This window comes from Suillus paluster (assembly GCF_016628075.1).
Source record: "Suillus paluster strain FC165 chromosome Unknown EDB91scaffold_20, whole genome shotgun sequence".
Classification (NCBI taxonomy): domain Eukaryota; kingdom Fungi; phylum Basidiomycota; class Agaricomycetes; order Boletales; family Suillaceae; genus Suillus; species Suillus paluster.
The window spans coordinates 397,991-420,320 of NW_024537580.1; the positions used below are offsets into that span (position 1 = coordinate 397,991).

General features: G+C 49.4%; 8 protein-coding genes across 8 annotated transcripts; 4 read left to right on the forward strand and 4 right to left on the reverse strand.

Annotated features, from left to right (window-relative positions):
* Nucleotides 1-15: 15 nt before the first annotated feature.
* On the reverse strand, nucleotides 16-1,899 carry EDB91DRAFT_1051814 (Dor1-like family-domain-containing protein; the record flags this gene model as incomplete). Its single annotated transcript, XM_041313632.1, has 3 exons — nucleotides 16-651; nucleotides 703-1,366; nucleotides 1,403-1,899. The coding sequence occupies 3 exons, from the start codon at nucleotides 1,897-1,899 to the stop codon at nucleotides 16-18; spliced, it is 1,797 nt and encodes a 598-aa protein (XP_041178184.1).
* A 416-nt stretch (nucleotides 1,900-2,315) lies between these two features.
* Nucleotides 2,316-3,765, reverse strand: EDB91DRAFT_1236896 (uncharacterized protein; the record flags this gene model as incomplete). The annotated part of the gene is made up of 3 exons (XM_041321518.1): nucleotides 2,316-2,405; nucleotides 2,459-3,610; nucleotides 3,724-3,765. The coding sequence occupies 3 exons, from the start codon at nucleotides 3,763-3,765 to the stop codon at nucleotides 2,316-2,318; spliced, it is 1,284 nt and encodes a 427-aa protein (XP_041178185.1).
* A 1,819-nt stretch (nucleotides 3,766-5,584) lies between these two features.
* Nucleotides 5,585-7,077, forward strand: EDB91DRAFT_1247556 (uncharacterized protein; the record flags this gene model as incomplete). Its single annotated transcript, XM_041322828.1, has 2 exons — nucleotides 5,585-5,772; nucleotides 5,826-7,077. The coding sequence occupies 2 exons, from the start codon at nucleotides 5,585-5,587 to the stop codon at nucleotides 7,075-7,077; spliced, it is 1,440 nt and encodes a 479-aa protein (XP_041178186.1).
* A 42-nt stretch (nucleotides 7,078-7,119) lies between these two features.
* Nucleotides 7,120-11,232, reverse strand: EDB91DRAFT_295880 (armadillo-type protein). Its single transcript, XM_041326752.1, has 17 exons — nucleotides 11,044-11,232; nucleotides 10,922-10,983; nucleotides 10,775-10,861; nucleotides 10,656-10,727; nucleotides 10,380-10,601; nucleotides 10,101-10,328; nucleotides 9,742-10,050; nucleotides 9,592-9,690; nucleotides 9,432-9,538; nucleotides 9,225-9,379; nucleotides 9,015-9,177; nucleotides 8,748-8,968; nucleotides 7,880-8,698; nucleotides 7,776-7,805; nucleotides 7,584-7,711; nucleotides 7,364-7,534; nucleotides 7,120-7,309 (listed from the first exon to the last, which is right to left on the reverse strand). The coding sequence occupies exons 1-17, from the start codon at nucleotides 11,147-11,149 to the stop codon at nucleotides 7,163-7,165; spliced, it is 3,126 nt and encodes a 1,041-aa protein (XP_041178187.1). The 5' UTR covers nucleotides 11,150-11,232; the 3' UTR covers nucleotides 7,120-7,162.
* A 40-nt stretch (nucleotides 11,233-11,272) lies between these two features.
* Nucleotides 11,273-14,395, forward strand: EDB91DRAFT_296179 (uncharacterized protein). The gene is made up of 10 exons (XM_041326753.1): nucleotides 11,273-11,603; nucleotides 11,652-11,846; nucleotides 11,899-11,975; nucleotides 12,033-12,082; nucleotides 12,152-12,282; nucleotides 12,331-12,419; nucleotides 12,465-12,580; nucleotides 12,632-13,587; nucleotides 13,643-13,899; nucleotides 13,960-14,395. Exons 1-10 carry the CDS (start codon nucleotides 11,394-11,396, stop codon nucleotides 14,204-14,206), a joined length of 2,328 nt encoding a protein of 775 aa, XP_041178188.1. The 5' UTR covers nucleotides 11,273-11,393; the 3' UTR covers nucleotides 14,207-14,395.
* A 47-nt stretch (nucleotides 14,396-14,442) lies between these two features.
* Nucleotides 14,443-15,364, reverse strand: EDB91DRAFT_1236899 (uncharacterized protein; the record flags this gene model as incomplete). The annotated part of the gene is made up of 3 exons (XM_041321519.1): nucleotides 14,443-14,654; nucleotides 14,714-15,292; nucleotides 15,340-15,364. The coding sequence occupies 3 exons, from the start codon at nucleotides 15,362-15,364 to the stop codon at nucleotides 14,443-14,445; spliced, it is 816 nt and encodes a 271-aa protein (XP_041178189.1).
* Nucleotides 15,341-18,094, forward strand: EDB91DRAFT_1127883 (NUC091 domain-containing protein). The gene is made up of 9 exons (XM_041318508.1): nucleotides 15,341-15,726; nucleotides 15,775-15,923; nucleotides 15,970-16,129; nucleotides 16,185-16,444; nucleotides 16,495-16,737; nucleotides 16,795-17,322; nucleotides 17,345-17,537; nucleotides 17,587-17,648; nucleotides 17,700-18,094. Exons 1-9 carry the CDS (start codon nucleotides 15,480-15,482, stop codon nucleotides 17,814-17,816), a joined length of 1,959 nt encoding a protein of 652 aa, XP_041178190.1. The 5' UTR covers nucleotides 15,341-15,479; the 3' UTR covers nucleotides 17,817-18,094.
* EDB91DRAFT_1127884 (Enolase, C-terminal TIM barrel domain-containing protein) lies at nucleotides 18,095-20,176 on the forward strand. Its single transcript, XM_041318509.1, has 8 exons — nucleotides 18,095-18,199; nucleotides 18,247-18,301; nucleotides 18,356-18,451; nucleotides 18,502-18,933; nucleotides 18,986-19,407; nucleotides 19,464-19,501; nucleotides 19,550-19,723; nucleotides 19,773-20,176. The coding sequence occupies exons 1-8, from the start codon at nucleotides 18,170-18,172 to the stop codon at nucleotides 19,852-19,854; spliced, it is 1,329 nt and encodes a 442-aa protein (XP_041178191.1). The 5' UTR covers nucleotides 18,095-18,169; the 3' UTR covers nucleotides 19,855-20,176.
* Nucleotides 20,177-22,330: the final 2,154 nt, after the last annotated feature.

The following is a 22,330-nucleotide window of genomic DNA, read 5'->3' on the forward strand; positions in this document are numbered from 1 at the left end:
CATCGCACATTTACACTATATTCCTGTGGAACCCAGCCAACTCTCCCACTCTCTAACTATGTCAGATAACTCACGTTTGCCTTCTTCATCCGCATCGGAATCTCCCCCTCCATCAGCAGCAGATTGACGATCCTGAAGTGAGGCGCTGAAAACACCTTCCACAATAGCGCGCTGCAGCCAGGGAACAAGAACCCGGGTATATGCTGCCCCAGCCGCTTGCAGAATCTGTATCTCCTTCGCATCCCCACCTTGCCAGTCCCTGGAATACTGTAGTAGACCATGGCCTGCATTTGCAAGACACTCTTCAGCACCATCCACGATGCCCGACAAAGCATCGACAGGTGCAAGCATGCGCAGCCTGTTAAGCACGCGGATATATGCGTTCAAGATCTTCGCAAGCGGCGGGAAGGCTGTTAGCACTTGAGGCGGAGAATGCGGAGCATTTGATGGCGAGAGAACCAGCGTCTTGAACGCAGGCAAACTGTTTGGTGTGGCTACCAACCAAACGGAAGGAGGAGAGGGCCTAGGTCTACTCGTGACGTGTTTTGCGAGCACTGCAAACCATTCATGCTCTACACTGAGTCGTACGTCTCGCGCAAAACCGCTGACAACCGATCGCGAAATCAGTGGTGACAGCAAAGCACGAAAATCCTGTATGCACATGAATTTAACACGAGAGAAATCACAATGTATGACACTTACCATCCCTGCACGCGCTAAAGCAGAACTACAATATGCAAGCTGTGTCGCAAGGGGTGCGAGGTGTGGGTAAGCACGCTCAAGGTACGATCGGAGAGTCGGAAGGAGCAGTTCCAGAAGTGTTGAAGGCAACGTTTGTCGAATGATATATGAGGATGCCGAAGCATCCTGATCTGCAGGTGGTGCTATCCGTGCCCCAGCATGTGAACGGTCGAGAAATATTGTCGTATATTGTGTGATAAGATCATACGCGCCTTCCCTCCAAATATCGATGTACTTCTTGAGGAACCGGGCGATGTCATCAGCCTCCCTATCAACCTCCCGCTCTCTTTCCTCTATAGTGCTCCCAGCAGGAAACTTGAATTCCGCTCTTCCGGCGTCCGAAGGTATACCAGCATCCCTTTCAATGCCATCCAAGGCATCGCGAAGACATCCAATCCGAGCGCTGATAAACACGAGCGCCAGTTCGTCCTCGTGCATCGCCTTCATTCGACGAAGAAATTGCACTGCTTTCCAGAATGCTGGTAGCTTCCGAGCAGGCTCATATAAAGTGTTGAGAAGGATAAGCTGCATGGAATGCAACGATGAGGCTATCTCAGCTTGTAATGAATCCGCAAGTTGAAGCGGCAATCCCTGCGCGGCTTCCTTGTCATCACTGACACTCTTCCTAGTTTGAGCTACCAAAGAGGACAATGCAGATGACGCGTGGGCAGCGACTGAAAGAGCTTCTGCGTAGAGCCCATTGCGGACGCATGTGTCAACGAGCACTGGAATATCAAGCAAGTCCCGCAGCTTGTCGTGCTGCTCCAGTACGAGACGTGCCTTCTGCCTACCCTCGATGACCTCTGGACCAGTCTTCTCGCGAAAAACGCGTGCAGCATCATCAAGAGCTGGTAAAGCGGTGTTGATTAGAGAATCAAGAGACGTGTCAAACGAGGAAAGGGATGTAAGCAGCGCTGTGGATGTGTGATGAAGGGATAGAAAAGTTGGGTATGACGTGTGAGTTAATGCAGTGAGCGAGGAAGTCAATGTATGAGACTGTGTCGTGAGCGCGGTCGGCGTTGAGAGCAACTCTGATAGTGCATGTGTCGGTAGTTCGGCGAGAAATTTAAGATTGGATGAGCTTGACGCGAGAGGCGAACCAGAAATGACATCCGGAAGGCTCGATAGCTCGTTCAACGTTGGGACCGCCGTAGTCATCGTCAAACTCAGTTGACTGCTATACTTAGCTAATTGCTTATGTACATAGTTCATCACTTGTTAGACCAAAAAAATATAGAGCGCGCGCACCTTGCAGGAATCAAGTACACTGGCAGTAGGTAACCGTTTCACCAAGCAGAGTTCAGACTGGGTTTATCTTCGCCCTGTTTCGATATCACCGAGGGTGATCAAACTCGATAAATATTGCAATGCCTCGCTCCCCTCGGGAGCGCGCAACAAGTAGATTAATAATACTAATGGCCTGACATAGCTACATGGAGAATATATATGGAGTAAGGTTGAAGTAAGGTGTGATTAGAAGGCGATAATGCAAAAGCCGCTGGATTGTGCCGTTAAGTAAAGTATCGAGAAAGAAATATATTGATAAGTAATGTGAATCAGAAACAACCGTCAGATTATGCCACAAAGGTAGAGCGAACAGCAGGCTGCATGCTGTCGAGAGTCTGAATACGTGGATAAGTTGGCGGCACAACAGGATCCCCGCGCTATTCGGTCAATCAATATCAACTTACAGCAGGAAAGAAGGTTGTTTACTCACCACCATCATGCGCATTCTTCGCACGTCCCGCGTTAAACGGAGGTCAACGCCGCGGTATGCACAAGTCATCTGGAGAGATGCGAGCTGGGGATGGCGGTCGCCGTCGCGCCAAATATTGACCGTTACAGCTTGCAGGTCGTCCCGAGTCTTGACGAGATCAATGATAGGGTGGAGAATGGTGTCCATGTCGAGCCCGAATGCCAGATGTTGTATAGACTCTGGCATCTGACGGCAAACGACGGGAGAAGACCACGAGCTCTCGGTGCGAAGCTCACGAAGAGAGCGGCAGCGCATCGCGGCATGTGCGTGCTCATGCGTAGCAAAAGATGGAATGGCGAGCGAGTGCAATGTTTCGCTGTGCTTCTCGACGAGGTAGTCTAGAAGCTCAGGACTCGGTTGACGTTCTAGATCAATGACTCGTAAACTTTTTTCTTCCGCGGAGCGATGCAAGAGCCAGCCGAGAAATTCCTTGGCAGGTTCTCTTTGGCAGTTCAGGCGCAGTTCTTCTAGAGCGCAAGGGAATGGAGGATACGTCATGCCGGGAGATAGGACGGGGGATGTTCCAGTGATAGACAATGATTTTAACGAATGCCAAACTTCGAGAAGTTGGAGAACAGCATGATCGTTCTCCGACCAGTTGCTGAAGTGCAGAGCCGTGATGCGAGGGCCAGATCTGAGTAATTCCAGAGAACGCTCGTCAAAAGACGGAGCGGGACGCCGCATGCGTTCCTGGGTAGGACTTCCAACAACATCTTTACCAGGAGCGACACACCCGTACTGAGCGATATCTAGCTCGTATAAATTAGGGCAATTGGCCACTGCAACGGCGAGCGATGATTGGTCGAGGGACCCAGGCTGGTTATGATCAAGGACCGCGCGCATTTGGATGACAGCGTCACCGAGCAAGCGCCCGCGCGGGGAACTCCGGTTGACAGCCTGAGTAAACGACTCAAACGCTGATTGAGAACGGAGGCGAACGCGTCGAAACAAGAGCTTCTGAGCATGTATGGACCATGCTCTGCAAACAAGCGTGCACTTATTTAGGAGATCGATGTCAGGATCATCTCTCTCATCAAAATATGCGGCCTCTAAGACGGTCAGCACGACCTCGATGGGGATACCACTGGCGGGTACGCGTGGTGTTGGAAAATTCTCGTAAACTTCGTGAGGGGGGCAACGTGGTGCGAATTCAAGTGATATTTCGTGAGCTGCAACCTGCAAACGCGTCAACGGGTGCTCTATAGCCTCTGCATCAAAATACTCACTCTGGGAGGGGGACAGGATCGTAAGAATGCGAAAAGAGTCATGACGTCGTGAAAATAATAAGATGTAGAACGAGATCAGTAATATATACAGCTCGGGCTGCAGGGGCTCGGACTGGAAATATGATTCAACACATAGGATGGAGTCATTATTTATAGGAAGACGGTGATGAAATGTCCACAGCTTATGATATCCAAGCTTTACACTGCCGCCGCGGTGAAGGAATAAGATAGGTAGTTCCGAAACCTTGTCACCAGATGGTGGTAAGTACAAATATTCTATTGCTTCCGTCTACGTGGTCCATACCTTCCATTTTTAGAACTCAACGAATCGAAGGCTAACGAAGCTTATACGTTTATTGAGACGAAACCCACAAAGAGTCCACAAATTCTACCGATCCTCTGTACAAATCATCGATTGAGAAGCCTTTATTCGATATCCAGTTTCCTATGACTTTCAACCCAGATCTATGGATGTTCCAGTTTCATTGGATTACATCCCACGACGCACGGTGTCCGAATCATGATTCATTTTACTGGCATTTATTGTCCTCCCGTTCAGTCGTAAACCTTCTTCCACTTACTACCGCGGGCATTTGCGTGCATGACCCACGGTTGTTGCCGCGCGGACAGCCCTGAAAGTTTTGACGCTCAGAGGTAGTAAGCTGTCTGCTAGGCTAATAAGTCCCACAACCCCGCTCGATGCCCGCCGCGGCTATAACCGTCTACCAATTAATTACAAACGGCACCTTGATTCAGCGAGCGGAGGCGAAACGATGTTCTACTCAAGAACTCCCTGGGGTTTGATTCAGCGGGTCGGAGACGAGACGGTATTCTTCTCAAAAAAATGAATCCCCTGATCTACCAAGGTACACGCGAGTTTACACAGGTTTACACGTGACATTCGTATTCTCACAAGTAATAAGCTGTAACGAGGGCTAATGAATGGCCGCGGTTGGAGAGGGTTGCAGTCGCTTGTTGGGGAATGTTCATTGGCTGGCATCGGCAATTACGTTCTTGCCTGGCGTGGATCGTGATTTCAGAAAGAGGCCGCGTCCTGCCGGGTCTCGGTGATGTCACTTCACTTAATCCGAACGGCGAGACAGGACGGGGGGAGAGACCGTCCCACATGCAACAACTCTCAAAGAGATCAAAGGTCCAATCGTGATGCAACTGATCTCGGAGAGGTTTCCCCCGGTTGGGGCGCGTGCTCGGTGTTCAACGTTGCAACCGTTGTTGACGTTAACGTTCACGGGTCGCTCGCGACATTTACTGAGTCTGCAACATATCGTCGCTTGCTCGTGACATCCTGGGATATAACGCTACAGCCGTGACCTTCCATTACTGCAGAGTATGACTCACTTTGCTATTGTATTGGGCACGACTGGGTGAAAAATGGAACACAAGGATTAATCGAGTAGGACCGGTGGACAAAAGGCCTTGAAGTTGAACTATCGTAGAACTCTATAGCCTGATGGTCGATCCGCGGAGCCCCCCTAAGACTGATACGTTGTCTACGGAGAAATGGTCACATGAGACTTGCGCATGCACGAGACTATTTACTGAAAGCCGCCTTCTCTTACTTGGCACTGGATCTTTCGAGTGAGTCAACTAAGAGTCAACTTAGAAGATAAGGTGGTGTACGATCGAGCCGACACCTGCGGACTCCGGAGAGTCAGACTATACCGTACATAGGTCAAAAGTTCGCTCGCCTGTAAAGATGCATTCGAGAGCACGACTTGTGATCCGCAGCTGTATTGGTCAGGTGCCGGGCCGCGAGCCACAATGCCAAAATAAGGACAAACAATGTCTGTGGGACTCAGACCTTGAGCTTGAACAAAACTTGAGGAGGTCGTCGTCAAACATGTCCTCATCGTCGTCACTCTCATCGGTTGTTTCAAACCTCGTCCGGGCGTCCATGGGGACAACCATTTCACCATCCATTACCGACGACGACCTCGACAGACACGTTGCAGAGCTCATCTTAAGGGAAGCCAAACGGAAGGCCGAAAGCTACGGCGAAGTTGGAATCAAAGCATACCTTCCAACTGCGTTAGTCTGCCATCTAAAAAAATCAACCCATTACTTACCAAATTTTTGTTCAGGCCTGACCCGAATGCGCCTCGCCCGAACAAGCGCTTCCTGAGTTCGATTATCAAGAGCACGGATGATCACAATAAGACTATACTCCGCGCTCAGGCACTTGCCGCACAGGAAATCAAGAGGGAGAAAGATGAGCGGGAGCGAAGAGATAGGAAGGCTCGTGCAGAAGAGGCTGCTGCTGCCGAGCGAATCAGGAGACGGAGACGTGACTATGATGAGCTTAGTTGGGATAGCCGAAGGGAACGTGACCGACGGAGAGATAGAGACCAGAGCAGGGGAAAAGAAAAGAGTCCAGAGAGGCGTTACAAGGATGATACCGATGATGACAGAAACAGGGAAGAGAGGTCCAGCAGACGGAGACATCACCCACATTCGGCGTCAAAAGAACGGAATCATGATTCGAAGCACAGGAAAAGTCGTCGGCGATCACCGTCTCCAGAGAGAGGTAGTTCATCTGATGACCGTCAACGGAGAAGACACAGGCGACACAATGATGACAATTCTCGAAAGAGAAGACGCCATACGAGTCGTTCAACTTCCCCACATCACACCGAGTCACCAGCACAGCCTATTCCAGAGATCCCAGCCTCCAGGAAAAGGACGAGATCAGTATTACCATCTGATGATGATCATAGGAAAACCATCAAGTGCGCCCGGCGCTCGAGTCGTCGTGCCACCCGGTCTCCTTCCCGGTCATCCCAAACATCCCCAGACGATGAAGCTGCGGAGGTAGCAGAAGAAATTCGATCTTCTCTCAAGGGTAAAACAAAAGCTCTCGACGACTACTCTAAACCATCCCCTCTTACTCGCTCACCTTCTCCACCACCTCGCCGAAACCGGCCTGCAGTTACCCCGTCACGCTCAAACACCGTTCGTTCACCGTCTTCGTCACCCCCTCCTTTACCGACCGCGCAGCTTCCTTCAAAGATGGACAAATACTTTAAAGACTCTTACGACCCCAGGCTCGACGTGGCAACGCTCCCTCTCCCCAACGTACCTGCCACTGGCTTGGTCAGTGACGCAGAGTTTGCAGGTTGGGACGCAATGCTCGAACTCATCCGTCAACGACGGGAAGATAAGGCTGAGAAGAAACGTCTTGAACGTCTTGGAATATCAACAGACAAGATCGAGAAGAAAGGCACGAATAATGGAGCGGCTGATCGGTGGGCTAGTGGAGGGGATAGCATCATGGATATTGAGTACAAGAAAAGGGGGACCGTTCGGGAGTGGGATTTGGGGAAGGAGGGTTTTTAACGGCTAATAGCCAGTAATACTAATCTGCATTTATCATACAGGATACCATCATCACATAGGCTCTTGTTGCGTGTACAATATGTTTTCATAGTAGGAAACCCTCTATCCAACTCAGCTGATCAATAGCATGGCGCACAACCATGATCTCCTCAGCCGACAATTGATCCACGCTTGTCGAGAAGTTGTTGACGTTGTGCGATGCGCATTCTTTGAAGAATGACACCAAGTGCGCCTGAAAGACGCTGTTAGGCACGTACGAAGTCGCCGTTAAATCAGGGGCACCTACCTGCATATCGATCTGAGAGATTGCATCATTTCTAAGGTCCTCATCATCAGTCTCCTCGAGAAGGTCATCATTATCAAAGTTGACGCCGCGGGGACCTAGCATCTCGGAGAGGAAGGCAAATTCCTCTTGCTTGAAGCCCTGATTCTGTTCTTCTTCTGTCCATTCTTCATCCTGTGGATCACTTAATGGGACATAGAATGGAGCGTGTAATGATACGTACGCCATCATCCGAATCCACATCAAACTCAGCTTTGGGGATTGTCGCAGAATCGCCCCCAGATCGGAGATCGTGCACAAGCAGTTTAAGTGCCTTGACAGGGAAAGGCACTGATGTGAATTCATGCGGTGCTGCGCAGCCAAAAATCAGCATTACGCCAAGCAAGGGGATGAGAGATAGAAAACTGATCCATACTCGTCTTCGTTCGCGACCGGGTCATAATCACTGTCCCGGAAGCACAAGAACAAGCCGTTGAATATCCGGAAGTGAACATTTCTCTATGCAGAAGGAAGACTCACCATTCTTCGTCTCTGGCTTCAAGATGATATCACCCTTGACCATCAATGACTGCAGGCTTGGGCGACCAGAAGCGTACAATTTCGTGAGCGCCAGTGTGCTGATGCGCGATTGCCAGAAGCCCTGGAATGTTTCTGCGTTCTCACACCACGTTTGGATGAGGATATCGAGACCATTCCTGTCATTCGTGGTAGTCGATTCCAGCAAGTACAATACTGTGTCCGGTTGGTTGTATATGAGGAACGCGAATGGAATGACGAGACTTTGAATGAAAGTGGCCGTCTTGGCGGATAGCATCCGTGATACCATTGCTTGAAGAAGCCCCGGAAGCACAGGCAGAACAGCTTCGCCTGCACGACGCAGCAAATGGATAATGAGATCACCAATGACCAAGCCACCGGATTCATCGTCATTTTGCAGGAGCCGAGCGATAACTTTCAGAACGTGATCGAGACCGGATTGGCCAGATGGGTCTCGCCATTCTAGGATTTGCCTGCAATCTTTGCGGACAATCAAAGCAAGGCACTCCATGCCGTTCTGTAAGACATCACGATCCTCAGCTTCGCTAAGGCAGTTGAACAAGCTAGGGGCAAGGAGAGCGAAGAAGCCGTCTCCAAGTCCACCTTCAGGTGCGCCCCGAACGAGGCTCGAGATCAAATCAATGGCAGACCCTGCTATCCAGGCTTCTTGAATTTTGGCACCTGCGATGGCAGTACAAAGAGTGGGAAGCGCCTGTTTGACAACGGTTTCGTACACTCCTGTGCCGGTCGAGGAGGCCAGCGACGTGAATATGTCGGTGAAAATTGACAGGAAAATGGGATCTATTATCTGCGTTTAGTTGTTGAAGGGTGCAGGGGAGGTGTGATTTACCTTTGTTATTCTTCGCCCAGACCTCCAGGACCGCCAACACGAGAGAATTAGACAAGTCAGTGGTGAGCCATTGACCCTGGTTGACATCTAGAACAACCGACATCGTCTCGAGAACTAAGGATAACGTGTCCTCAGTCGTAACCAGGAGGAATGGGCCCAGGTCCTGTGCGATCCGCGACACGAAGGGCGTAATGGCCGACTCTTCCGCGCCTTCACAGAAGCTGCTGGACTATCAACACGGCGTATCGCCCGAGGTATACAACTCACTTGTGAATAGCTTTAACAGCAGATATCTTCACGGGGATCCCAGCAGAATTTGATTCGATGACATGCATAGCGGCTTCCAGGTACTGACCAGCCATCTGTAAGGGCAATAGCTTGGCAAACTGACTCGCGAATACAAAACCTCTGCCTTGCAAGAATGGAAAGTCTGGAGAAGATATCAATAAAGCAAACATGAAGGCGCTTGATGCATACCAGACTGATTTAAGACCGACGGAACGACATTGGCAAGCAAGTCCTCGATATCAATAGGTTTTGCTCGGCCGGAATCCTGTTCATCTTCAATGCACTCGAGGACATCTTCGGATTGGGACCCAATTGCGGCTAAGGATGCTTCAAGTGGTTTCCACCTGCACTCAACCTCATGAACAGGTTGAACAGAATCAAATTTCGGTTACTCACCAAGCAGTTGATCCGGTTTCTCGTGCTCTCTGTGATGCTGTAATGACCTGATGAATGACAGTCTGGAAGGTAGCACAGATTTTGGCAGGAGAGCGGTTGAGAATAGTCTAAGGAGGGCTTTAGCCTTGTTTTTTTTAAATGGGTTGAGCCCATCACGCACGTAAAGCAGCTCAAAGCCAGCGACTCGGACGCCATATGTCTGTGTGTCATCTTCTTCATGTGCCACGAAGGCATTGGCATCCGCCGCCCACGTCTCTTCCTGTGGACGAATTAGTAAATATCCCGAAACAAAGACATGGATGGGACGAACATCATCCGCAGTCATCTGCGAATAATTGAAGATCGCAGAGACCAAACCATTCAAGTTCTCCGCCTGAAGCCAATCCTTTGCTTTCCCCCCTCTGATGACATTCGAAACGAAGTCAAACAAAGGGCATATAAGGTGCGGAAATTCCACTATCTCTTCCTCTGATGACCCAGGGGCGCTCCTGGATCCCGAGATGTAGAAGAGATCATATGTTTCGAACATCACCTGAAGATGGCGTAAGGATGCATCAAGATAACCACGAAGGTAAGAGGTCATGGCACGAGGGAAAGACGTGTGAATAACATCCAGTGTCTGGAATTGTACGCGTCAGTAAGCATCACATAGTGTAGTGGAACACATACCTTGAAGACTTGGATTCTGACAGCCAATCCATCCCAGTTGTCCTGGTTCGATACATCCTCCAAAGGGTTGAGGTTAAGAAGGACTTTGAAGGCCTCCAACCAAACCGGGAGAATGGTTGCAACGGCTTCCTTCACTGCTTGAGGATGTTGATCTTTGACCATGTAGAGTGCTGTCACACATTGACGAAAAACGGACACGGTTCGTGCGCGAGTCAGAGGTGTATGTTGCTAATCTCAAATATTAAGTCGCAATGATTTGAGAGAGAAGCTGGACCGCACCTCCGTGGATCCAAGTATAGTAAGCAAGACAGGAAGAAGCTGTCGCAATACAGGTAATATTTGATCTTCGGTAAGGTCTGATTTTATGAATTCGGTGAACACCTGCATCGCGCCATGCACAGAGTCAGAAGAACTTGAAGAAATCAAAGCAATGAGGGAGTTGAGTAAATCAGGGTATTCATCCGGCCAATCGCAGTTTCCAATATATGACATTGTATGAGCCTTGACATGGTCATTGAGACCTAACTGTTCCAAAGCGCTCAAGATGGAACTCACACATAAAGACCGAATTTTCCGGTTTGGATCTGATAAGCCTCGAAGGACAGCATGGCGTATTTGGGATTTGACCTGTGGAAGATTGTTATGATCGAGCCGGATAACATCGATGAGCATACCTCTACTGAAGGTGCATTGCCCTTGAACGATTCAAAGTACGGAGACCATCGTTCTTTGACATATTTTCTGAGGATGATGCTGGCTGAGTGCTAGGTATCATCCAAGATAAAGAAGCGAGCATTGCAGAAAGATGAGGAAGAACTCATCTGCCGGAGCGGGATATCCACATCCTGTGTTAAAATAAGCTGGGCGAGGGCGAGACCCGCCTCTGATAGACGCGTGCTAATCGTCAGATTTCCGGTTGCTGGCCACGATTATGAACACCAACCTTGATGCAGCAGAACCTCGGAAAGCTTGAGTTCAGCAGCGATCCTAGTATTTGTATCTGCACTTAGAGTATCTGCCAATATCTGGGAGACGTTCGCCGCTGCCATCGTCAGTGGTGATGAGACTCAGAACAAAGCGAGCGGGTAGTAATATGTTAGGGTGTACCTCACGTGCGGACGCGACGCGTTTGAGCAGCGGGAATTGCCGTTTCCGAAAACTCAGTGAATGGCCAAGAGGATAGAAATTGGGGTCCGACCACCGAACCTGTCTTGTTTCCTTACCACCGTCATCACTACTCCTTTCTTTTATATTTCTTATTTTGATTGACAGCATACTGGTATTTCGTTGGAAATGCGGCCTCGAAGCTCGGTTACACAAGCGCCTGTCGATAACGTCAAGAAGCCTCGCCGACCCCCAAAAAAGCGAGCGCGTGGTTCTGACGTCGATGGAAATCAGCAGAACGTTGAACTCGTTAAATCTGGTGCAAAGAGAGCTAAATGGCAGCCCAGGCCGGGAAAGCTTGCCGCCCTCATGAATCTACCACTGGACGTCTTATTCGAGGTTTGCCCCTTTTGCCATTCCTGTGTCTAGTGTCTACAAGTGCCTCAGATATTTGGACACTTGAATCCTTTGGATTTACTTCGCCTGGCCCGCACGACGAAACAATTCAGACGCGTGCTCATGCATCGTTCTTCAATGTCTGTATGGAAGAATACTAGAGAAAATGTGCCCAACATGCCAGATTGCCCGCCTTTCTGGACGGAACCCCACTATGCAAACCTTGCTTTCGATCCGCACTGCCATGTCCGTCTCCAATTTTAATCATACCATGTTTCCTCCTTACACTTAGGGAAAGGAATGTGGTGCTCCTGGTGTGCGCAACGTTGACTGGCGCATCGGTAGGCGGATCTGCGCAAAGTGTTCCAAGAATTGGTATGCATCGCGATCTTGAACGCACGCTCAGGAGCCTTACTCATCGTGTGTCAACAGCATGGTAGATGCCTATCCCGGGGAGTCTGTAATCAGCAGTCTTGTACCAAGTAAATATGGCAGTCCGTGTTATTTATCCGGTATCTCGTGATGTAATGGTACTGAATTAATATTTCCAGAACGAGGTCGCCTTCTATTCTACCGCAAGGATGTCGAAGAAGTCCAGAAGAAATTGCGCACACTCACGGATCCAGATGAGCTTCAAGCCTATAGCGAAGAGAGGAGGGCATTCGTCAAGGAAATGGATACGGTGAGTGCTCTGTTCGTCATAATATTAACCCAGCAAACATCTATCCAGAAAGCGAAAGCGTTAGAAGCATGGGCTGCATCTCAGGCTAAAGATCGATCCGATCAGCTGGAGGATGCTAGGCGTGACAGGAAGGCTGCGTAAGTTAAGAGAATGGCTACAACACTTTGACTGACACTTCCCAGGATCATTGGGAGGCTCACTGAAATTGGTTGGGGCGATGAAATCGAACATATTCCATACACGGACGACTTGAGTCACCACAGGTTGGTCAAGCAACCCACCCGCCTGACAGATCGCAGTCAGTTCTCTCCTTGAATGATTCTGACTCAACCTCTTACCTGTCATTCAGTCTGGAATAACATCAAGAACGACATGATCAAGTACATGGAAGAAATGAGAGCGCGACGTCTTGAGCGCGAGCGTAAAGCCCTGCTTATCACTCGAAGGCGCACTGCCATTGGCGTTCTGCGTAGCTATAAGATTGCTCACCTCCCTTTTACTGATGTCATGCCGGAGCCAGTGGACTTCTGTTCCTTCCCTGAAGTCGTCGAAATTGTTGGACTGCCCACGGAGACAGATGTTACGGAAGCGACATTTGCAGACGTTGCTTCCCGGATGGATGACTTGGTACACGCCTGGCGTACACGCATGCACTCCCAGCTCAGAGCTAGGGTCAAAAATAACTTGCTCTTAACCGCAAGGCGGCGTGTGTGGGAGGATCGGGTTACGCCGGATCCATACTACGAAGAGTACGTGGAAAGCCTCGGTGCCGACATAGTAGACATCAAAGGCAAGAAGAAGGAGGTATCGCCCCCGGTGCCCGACGACGCCGAGATCGACCAGAGCATCCCGCTAGCGACAACTGTATTTTGCTGCAAATCATGCACTCCATCCATTGGACTCCCTGGCGATTTGTCTGATAGTGACTATGACGATTTCCTTGATAGCCTCGGCGGACGACGGTCTAGATCCATTCCTCTTTTCTATCCCAAAGTCATGGGCCATTGCTGCCTAACCAGATCGCGAACGTTGCCTTGGGACTATTTTGCTACGGACGACCCTAACTTCCGGATCGACTTTCCAATGAGCACCCGCACAAAGTGGAACTCCCAGCTTCTGCAGGTGGACGAAGAGGCAAGCAAGGCTGCTCGTGCTGTCGTGGCGGCATGTGGTGAAGACCCGCTCACCACCACTGCGACCAAAATGGACGAGTTAGATCTTCGCTTTGCGTGCGTTGACTGCGTGAAGTGGTCCAAGCACGAGGTGAATCAAGCTAATGCACCTGTCTTCACTTGGCGTTCAGCGGTTAGTGCTTTACCATTCGAATATTTCTGTTTCATGGTATCTAATTGGTTTCTAGATCCAACACAGGATGCGAGAGCATCGCTACGAACGCCGGACAGCCAACTGGCTGAAACTCGAGGGAGAATTACTCGAGGAGGCTAACCGAAATGCTCGCGATCTCACCGAAATCATACAGCACATGTTCGATTTTCAACCTTTCCCGAATATCACTCAGCCTGCAAACGTCATTTGGCTGTGCGCCCACTGCATGGATTTGCCACAGGAGAGGGAATGCTATGAACTTGGCAAAATCAAGAGTCATCTTCTTACAAGGCACGTCCTGTTCTTCTCGTCACATCATGTACATTGTTGCTCAAGTATTCGTGGCATTAGTCATGGCATTGAAGAGCCTGTGGAAAATCAGGACTATTATAAGGATTACGAAGCGCCACAGGGTCGCAGACCAGACCTCAAACCATCCGACTCCACTGTTACTTTGCAAATGGAGAGGCCTTCCTATGTCCCTCTACCAGGGGAAGGTTTCTATGGTATTGATGAGGATGACGAGGATGATGAAAATGACGAGGATGACGAGGATGACGATATCTATTTTGGTAGCTCTTTCTTCCCTTTCTTCTGACTGACAAATAACATTCGTCCACAACTCGTCCATTAATCATCCCCCTCTCCAAATACGTGACCAAAGTTTTAATGATTCCTCACGCGTCCTTTTCTAAATATACGTAGCCAAAGTTTTAATGTTACTGGACACTGATGTTCTTCACGCGTCCTCATGTTTATCCAAGACGAACCGATTCAGAAATAGTCAAACAAGTCTCTCTAGAGTATATTACCGTGACATAGTCCTGTAGATGATCAGACTACCAGCTCTCCTTCCACACTCGCGGCGTCGAGCCCAAGTCGAGGAAGGACAGCCTCATATCGGTCACGGTCAAGTCTCTTCAGATACTTGAGTATCTTGGCCCGTTCGTGCACAAGCTGACGAAGGCCCCTGCGGTTATCTATGTCCTTGCGGAAAGTCAAAAGATGCTTCCATAGCCCACGTATTTGTATCGTTAACAAGGCAGCTATATCCAGAAGACGTCAGGATGACAAGTACTGTGGTCAGAAATTCAGCAGTAAGCACCTTGTACTTCTGGGCGGCCCGTGTCATATGGATTGCCCGGCGGAGAAAACAGCGTGATACAACGGCGGCGATTCTCGAATGCGAGACCTTTCGCGTTTGCATTACGCAAATCAACAACCTTTGCGAACATGTTCGCTTTGGCATTTTCCTTCCCCATCGCTTCCTGCATTTCGCTAACCACGTTCTCGCTGAACTTGGTCACGCCTTTCTGAGCGGATAGTTGGGGTAACACCTCGAAAAGCAGCTCCTTCGACCTCTCATTAATGCCAAAGCTTAGATGTGACGGAAGCTCGATGTCGCCTTCGACACTGTGAATAATCTCAGGGACAGAATCCGAGTATAGCACGTCTTCCGTGATGACGGCTTTTGCAAGGGCACAGCTCCGCCATTTGTGGTCCTGACCTGGGCGGTGACCTAGAACAGCATATTCGCGCTGCGCATCGACTGCGAGCTTGCGATTGATGCGCGCCTGGACTTTGGAGATCTTCTCATGTCGAACTTGTTTGCTCGTCAAGTGGGCATTGAGAACTGCTGAAGTATGCAGTGATGAACGGCTGGACGACGCGACGGCATGTGATGCTAAGGAAACGTCAGAAGCGGTCAGAGTTTTATAGAATTGGACATACCGTTGGTTAGGCAGGATCTGAACATAGCAAACCTAACGCGCCCCGTCCAAAAAAGTTGGCAGAAGACTAATGAGCCGTGGGAACAATTGTGATCATTTCTTGAGGTTTTGAAGACCTCGACTTCACGGTCGTGGCACACGATGGCGCCCATAAAAAAGACCAAGGCTTTGCCCAAGGTCCGCTCTTCTGGATCCAAGGAACCAACACTGAAAAAAGTGAAAGGCGAGAACTTTTACCGCAATGCAAAACAAGTCGGCCGTCTCAAGATGCTGTCGGGGGGAAAGGCCATCCGGGATAAGGATGGCAAGATAATTCAGGCTGCTGCGTTTCAGAAGGGAGAAGACGAGACAAAACCTGGGAGAGTTCAGCCCGATCGTAGATGGTTTGGTGAGTTGCGTCGGTATATGTGTAGGCCATTACTCATGAAAATAATAGGCAATACACGAGTGATCTCACAGACAGCTCTTGATCACTTCAGAACGAGCCTCTCGACGAAGAAAGATGATCCATACTCAGTGCTACTCCGTCGAAATAAACTACCCATGGCGCTCTTGGACGATGCGTCCAACCCTAATACCCGAAAGGCAGGTTCCAGCACATTTCTATTACTTGTGTGCTGATATTATGTAGCGATCCCACATCGTGGAAACAGAACCTTTCAGCGAGACGTTTGGACCCAAGGCACAGCGCAAGAAGGCCAGACTTGACGTTGGCACTTTCGAGGAACTAAGTAAACTGGGCGCAGCTGCAGCGGAAGATGCTGAACAAGTAGCCAATGATCTAGAAATAGGTGCCTCATTGCAGTATGATTCCCCTCCAATCAAACATGTTCTGACTTTTGGCAGCGCAGTCTTTGGACGCCTCCGGGCCGCAAACCCACGCAGACTATATTGAACCCATTTTCGCTAAAGGAACGTCAAGGCGCATCTATGGGGAGCTGTACAAGGTGATAGACTCCTCAGACGTTATACTGCATATCCTTGATGCTCGCGATCCCCTTGGCACCATGTGTGAATCTGTGCTCGAGTACATGAAAAAAGAGAAAGCGCACAAACAAGTTGTCCTTGTCATCAACAAGTGTGACTTGGTGCCTAATTGGGTTACTGTAAGCTTTTCGTGATCCTCCTGTCCATTCACCTGCTGAGCGTGCCATAGGCAAGGTACATTCAACATCTAACACCTCGATACCCTACGATTGCCTTTCACGCGTCACCGAATCACTCGTTTGGCAAGGGCTCTTTGATTCAGCTCCTTCGCCAATTCTCCCAGCTTCATTCGGATAAGAAGCAAATTTCCGTTGGATTTGTTGGATACCCAAACGTAGGCAAGAGCAGCGTCATCAATACCTTGAAGAGTGGTAAGGTCTGTCGTGTTGCACCTGTGCCAGGAGAAACCAAGGTACTTGCCAATAGTCACTGTCAAGCTGAATGACCAAATGTTTCACTTCGAACTCAGGTTTGGCAGTATATCACATTGACCCGGCGGATATATCTCATCGACTGTCCGGGTGTCGTCCCTACGTCCGCAAATGATTCCCAAACGTCCACTGTCCTCAAAGGTGTTCTACGCGTTGAAGCCCTTCCCGTGCCGTCTGAGCACATCCCCACTCTTATGTCGCGCGTAAAGCCGTTGTATCTCTCGCGAACATATGGTGTTCCTCTTCCATATCCTGACGATCCATCTCGCTTCTGGGATCCGGAACAGTTCTTGGACACTCTTGCGCGGATGAAGGGACGCTTATTAAAAGGAGGCGAGCCAGACGTAGATGGCGTTGCTAAAATCATACTGAGCGACTGGGTGAGGGGCCGAATACCATTTTTCGTGCCTCCCCCTGAGCGGTCGGAGGAGCTCAACAAAACTGAAGCTAAGTTGAAGGCGAGAAGCAAGGGCAAAGAGAAAGCTGTCAAGGGCGAGACCGAGGTGTTGGCGGTCAAGCAGAATTTGAAGACCATTGTGCAGAAGAACACGTTCCTTGCTGAGGACGTGCAACCGTTGGACGAAGAAGACTGAAGAGGATGAAGAAGTTTCCGGTGCCCCAGGAGATAATGCATCAAAGGAAGGGGATGAAGGGAGCGAACTCGGTAGCGATGAAGGCAACGATGACGATGACGAAGAATTGTCTTGGAACGATGTCTTCGACGATAAGAACGAGCCGGCAAGCCAAGGTATTGAAGATAATTTGTTTTCGGCCGAGCAAGGTATGGTGTCATTTTGACCGCGTTCTTTGTGGCCTGATCACGTCTCCAGGTGACACACCCGATGTAGAGGACACTGCGCTGACGAAGAAGCCACGCATGAAGACGAACAAGGTATGGCATATTTTCATTCCTGTTCGTTCCCTGTGCTAACCAAGTTTACAGAAAAAGGCAGAGAATTTTTACACAAACACCAATGTGAAGAACAAAAATCGCAACAAAGCGGCTCTGATGAAGTCTCTTCCTGTGGGCAAGAAGGGTGAAGGACGGAAACGGCGCTGATACTTGACTAGATATGTTACTGCTGTGCAGATGAATTGTTTTACTGCCATCAAACGTTCACCTATTTTGAGCGTGGATCAAGTCGGACTAACGCAGAAAAGCTAAAACAAATCTTCCTCCGCGCTTTCTCCGACTCGTCATGTCTATCAGCAACGTTCATAGCATTGACAGGCACGCTTGTGGTCTGAAGAGGATACTAGCTCCAACGTATGAGCCGGTTTCGTGAAAATGGCCGAAATCTGGTACGAGGATTGCGTGGGAAAGAAAGCATAGAAGCTACTGATTATCTCCGTCGCTCATATAAACCTTCGATTGTGCTTCCACCGATTCACCCATCTTGACTTTTGTCCTCCATGTCTGTCACCAAAGTCCACGCTCGCCAGGTAAGCCAACCAAGTTTGTATAGTAAACTTGAGTCCAATATTTCCAGATCTTCGACTCTCGCGGTAACCCCACCGTTGAGGTCGACCTTTACACTGACAAAGGTAAGAGATCGGACGCGATCCAACAGCTCTTCCGCTCTAACACGTCTTCTCTAGGTCTTTTCCGTGCCGCTGTCCCCTCTGGTGCATCCACCGGTGTCCACGAGGCTGTTGAGCTTCGCGATGGCGATAAAGCCAACTACATGGGAAAGGGTATATACTCCACTTCTAGGTTCTAGACACGTTCACTGAATATTATTCAGGAGTCTCGAAGGCCGTCAACAACGTGAACACTGTTCTCGGTCCAGAGCTCATCAAGTCCGGCCTCAAGGTCACTCAGCAGAAGGAGATTGACGACCTTCTGATCAAGCTCGATGGTACTCCCAACAAGGGCAAGCTCGGTGCCAACGCCATTCTTGGCGTTTCTATCGCCTGCGTGGAGGCTGGTGCTGTTGAGAAAGGTGTTCCTGTGTACCAGCATCTCGCTGAACTGGCTGGTGTCAAGCCCCCCTATGTCATGCCTTGTCCTGCCTTCAATGTCATCAACGGTGGTTCGCACGCAGGCAACAAGCTGGCATTCCAGGAGTTCATGCTTCTTCCTACTGGTGCTTCTTCATTCACCGAAGCGATGAAAATCGGTACCGAGACCTACCACACGCTGAAGAAGGTCATCAGCGCAAAGTATGGCATTGACGGTATGTAATCTGTGTGCCGTGATTCTGCGTCAGTCTGAAGTATGCGCTCTAGCCGTCAACGTTGGTGATGAAGGTGGATTTGCTCCCAACGTCTCGGGAGCTGAGGAGTCTCTGGAGCTCCTTACGGAGGCTATCAGCAAGGCCGGATACGAAGGCAAGATCAAGATTGCTCTTGACGTTGCTTCGTCCGAGTTCTACAAGGAGGGAAAATATGACCTTGACTTCAAGAACCCCAACTCAGACCCCCAGAAGTGGATCTCGGGCACTGAGCTTGCAGACCTCTACCTCAGCTATGTCAAGAAGTACCCCATCGTCTCGATCGAAGACCCCTTCGACCAAGACGATTGGGAGGCTTGGAGCCACTTCACCAAGAACAGCTCGGTTCAAATTGTTGGTGACGACTTGACTGTTACCAACCCTCTTCGCATCAAGACGGCCATTGAGAAGAAGGCATGCAATGGCCTGCTCTTGAAGGTCGGTGCTCGTGATTATTCAGGTCGTGATATCTTCTGACACTGTCACTTGTTTAGATCAACCAAATTGGTACCATCTCGGAATCCATTCAGGCGTATGTTACTGCTGCCATGAGTACAAACCTTGGCTGACGATTTTTCAGTGCACAGCTTGCTCAGTCTGATGGCTGGGGAGTCATGGTGTCACACCGCTCTGGTGAGACGGAGAACACCATAATTGCTGACTTGGTCGTTGCCCTTGGGACTGGCCAGATCAAGACTGGTGCACCTGCTCGTAGCGAGCGTGTCGCAAAATACAATGCATTGTTGCGCATTGAGTGAGTTGTTATTATGCACCGAAGGAAATATGTGCTGATCGTTTCTCAGGGACGAGATCACAGACGGAGTTTATGCTGGGGACAAGGGTCTTTCGGCTGGTTTGACCGCCCCTGCTCTGCTCAAAAAGTAGCTCGAGAGCTGCATGTAGTGACAAGAACTTCAATTGTACAATTCATTCTTTAAATAATTGCCATACTCACAACAAATGTACATTCACGACGATAGCCAAATGATTTTCAAATGCCTAGAACCATGTTCCATGTGCGTCACGATACGTTCAGCTCGCATTGACATAAGGTCAGGCGGTAGGCGTTAGACCTACTCTTGTACGCTTTGGTACGAATATTAATTAATTCAATCGAGGAGGGAGGAGGGACGCAACAAAGGAGAAGAAATACATGGAACCACATACAGTGTGCCTCATGTTGTGGCTTTTTTGCAGCCTGCGGTGCACACAAGACCGCTTGCATCGACAACTACTTGCTGAAACTTGAAATTTGCGAGAAGAATGTGGGGACTTTCATGCGGCTCGGCGGACCCCTTGCCATTTGATATAATTTACGGCCTCTTAAAATTCTCTTTCTTTCTTCTAAAACTATGACGATGGCAGTTGGGGTTCTTGTCGCTTCCTACAGAGCTCATATATGTCACATCCTATTGCTTCTTACCCCCAGGGACCTTTGTTGTTGTGCAATGCTAGTTCGCTATTTCCCCTGGTTTCATGTTTCCGCCTGGGCTAACTTAACTTTTAGTTTACGCTAGACCTGTAAAACCTTCTGGGATGCCGCCTGCAGTTCTGTTCACAGTCAATACAAGCTTGAACTTCATGCCCAGTGCTTTGGGACTGCCATCATGGACTCGATTGAAGGTTCCAGAAAAATGTGTTCACTCAAGAAATTGGCATCCTTGTGGCGGTCTGACTTCCATGTGAACACTGTTTTTGAAACGGTGGTTGCTGCTGCCTACATGCATATTCCAGGGCCACTTCAACGCATACCATGGGGACAATCGGTGAAAGGTGGTGTTTGGTGGATGCTGCCACTGGCAGCGAGACGGGATAATCTTTTCATCCGGGACTGTAACGCAAATTGCAAACTCTCCCGGACGTGGCCCATCAAACGCGGCTTGTTTTCTCAACACCGGGTTCTGGACCATGCCATCGTTGACCCTCTGCAGGATCTTGCGGTCTTAGTCTTTTCGCCTTGTAGAATCAATGTGACCTATGTTGAACACCATATCTTTTTGGTGGAGTTTCGGCTGGCTTCGTCCTAGCGTCCGCATTTGGACTTTGCGTGCCCTTCCTTGGAGTGCAAACATACTTTTGATGCACCTGGCTTTTACAGTGTTGCCTCTGTGGAAACGCCTGTAATCTGTGGTGATCGTGTATCTATCTACTATCGGATAGAGGACATGAATGACTGGCATCTGTCCACCATGTTCATACATGTGATCGATTAGAGGAAGGGATATGGGAAGAGTGTAAGTCCCCTCCTTTCTTGAAAAAATGCTACTTAGCATAAGCAGCATCCTTTGTGGCAAGATGCGGAATGTATCCATTTCGTCGACGAATAAACAATTGTTATTATTAGCTCGGAAGGCGTCATAACCGTGTGCACGTTATAAGATCTTGATGGGTCGTTACAGCGCCGAACCACACATCTACTTCCGAAATGTCGTCCTTCAAACTTTCCATTCATTGCTGTTCATGCCAACCCATCGTTCCACGGCGCAGCGGCTCGCCCAGAACTAATGCCCAGCTTTTTGCCATCTCTGGAGTCGCAAATCATGGTTGTAGAAATTTCATCTAGCGCACAGCTTGTTATCCTGGTCATCAATAATATGGTCATCTTCTCTGAAACGGCCTTGCACTCGGAGATGCCTGTTGTCACGATTCCCTGATCAGACTGGGGACCTCAGCATACGTGGTGCTTTCCGCATCACTCAAGCCACCGAGTCAGCGTGTTCGGTAGCAAAATGACGTATGCTCTTCCCCGAGATCGTACCCCTGAACCTGCATAAAGACTGGAAGCACTCTCCACTGACCGTTACTTCTATGTGCACATCTGGGACTTCGATCAGCGAGTCATCGCTCGTTTGGAAATCACACACGATCCTGACTCACCAGACCTTCTCATCCGCAAGCCGGGTCGGGTAACTCAATCGTGCTACGATGAAGTAATCAGGCTTACACCGCTACTGTTTGCCGTACGCCCTTTGCGATGTGTAACTTGTTCAGTCTATTCCTGGAACAGGATCGGCTTACGTTGACATGGGTAAGTGTTCTTAGTTGTGAACACAGTAATTGTTAAATTTGGCCAAATTGTAGCCACGAGTTGGCGCGATTGATATTCAGGTTTTTTCCCCTGTTCAAAACGGAGTTGGTCTGAACCTCACAGACTAAATATCTCAGCTAGCAATATTATGATGAACTGTGCTCGCCTTTTCTTCTTCTTTTTTTTCTCGCCCCTTTTTTGTCATAGCAAGCCTTTTCCGCTGCGCATCGCATCTGTCTTTGTCAACACCAGAAGAAGGAATCAAGACTCAAAGAGACGAGATCACAGACGGTGTTTGACGGTGTTTATGCTGGTGACAAGGGTCTTTCGGTT

Excerpts from the sequence above, each read along its gene's own strand:
- EDB91DRAFT_1127883 (XM_041318508.1), top strand. The coding sequence starts at position 15,480 with ATGGCGCCCATAAAAAAGACCAAGGCTTTGCCCAAGGTCCGCTCTTCT. Across the intron at positions 15,727-15,774 it reads GCCCGATCGTAGATGGTTTG|GCAATACACGAGTGATCTCA; the intron begins GTGAGTTGCGTC and ends TGAAAATAATAG. Across the intron at positions 16,445-16,494 it reads TGGTGCCTAATTGGGTTACT|GCAAGGTACATTCAACATCT; the intron begins GTAAGCTTTTCG and ends AGCGTGCCATAG.
- EDB91DRAFT_1127884 (XM_041318509.1), top strand. The coding sequence starts at position 18,170 with ATGTCTGTCACCAAAGTCCACGCTCGCCAG. Across the intron at positions 18,200-18,246 it reads CCAAAGTCCACGCTCGCCAG|ATCTTCGACTCTCGCGGTAA; the intron begins GTAAGCCAACCA and ends CAATATTTCCAG. Across the intron at positions 19,408-19,463 it reads GCAATGGCCTGCTCTTGAAG|ATCAACCAAATTGGTACCAT; the intron begins GTCGGTGCTCGT and ends TCACTTGTTTAG.
- EDB91DRAFT_296179 (XM_041326753.1), top strand. The coding sequence starts at position 11,394 with ATGCGGCCTCGAAGCTCGGTTACACAAGCGCCTGTCGATAACGTCAAG. Across the intron at positions 12,083-12,151 it reads AATCAGCAGTCTTGTACCAA|AACGAGGTCGCCTTCTATTC; the intron begins GTAAATATGGCA and ends TAATATTTCCAG. Across the intron at positions 12,283-12,330 it reads TCGTCAAGGAAATGGATACG|AAAGCGAAAGCGTTAGAAGC; the intron begins GTGAGTGCTCTG and ends ACATCTATCCAG.
- EDB91DRAFT_295880 (XM_041326752.1), bottom strand. The coding sequence starts at position 11,149 with ATGGCAGCGGCGAACGTCTCCCAGATATTGGCAGATACTCTAAGTGCA. Across the intron at positions 7,712-7,775 it reads CCGGTCGCGAACGAAGACGA|CACCGCATGAATTCACATCA; the intron begins GTATGGATCAGT and ends TTGGCTGCGCAG. Across the intron at positions 7,535-7,583 it reads ATGTGGATTCGGATGATGGC|GATGAAGAATGGACAGAAGA; the intron begins GTACGTATCATT and ends AGTGATCCACAG.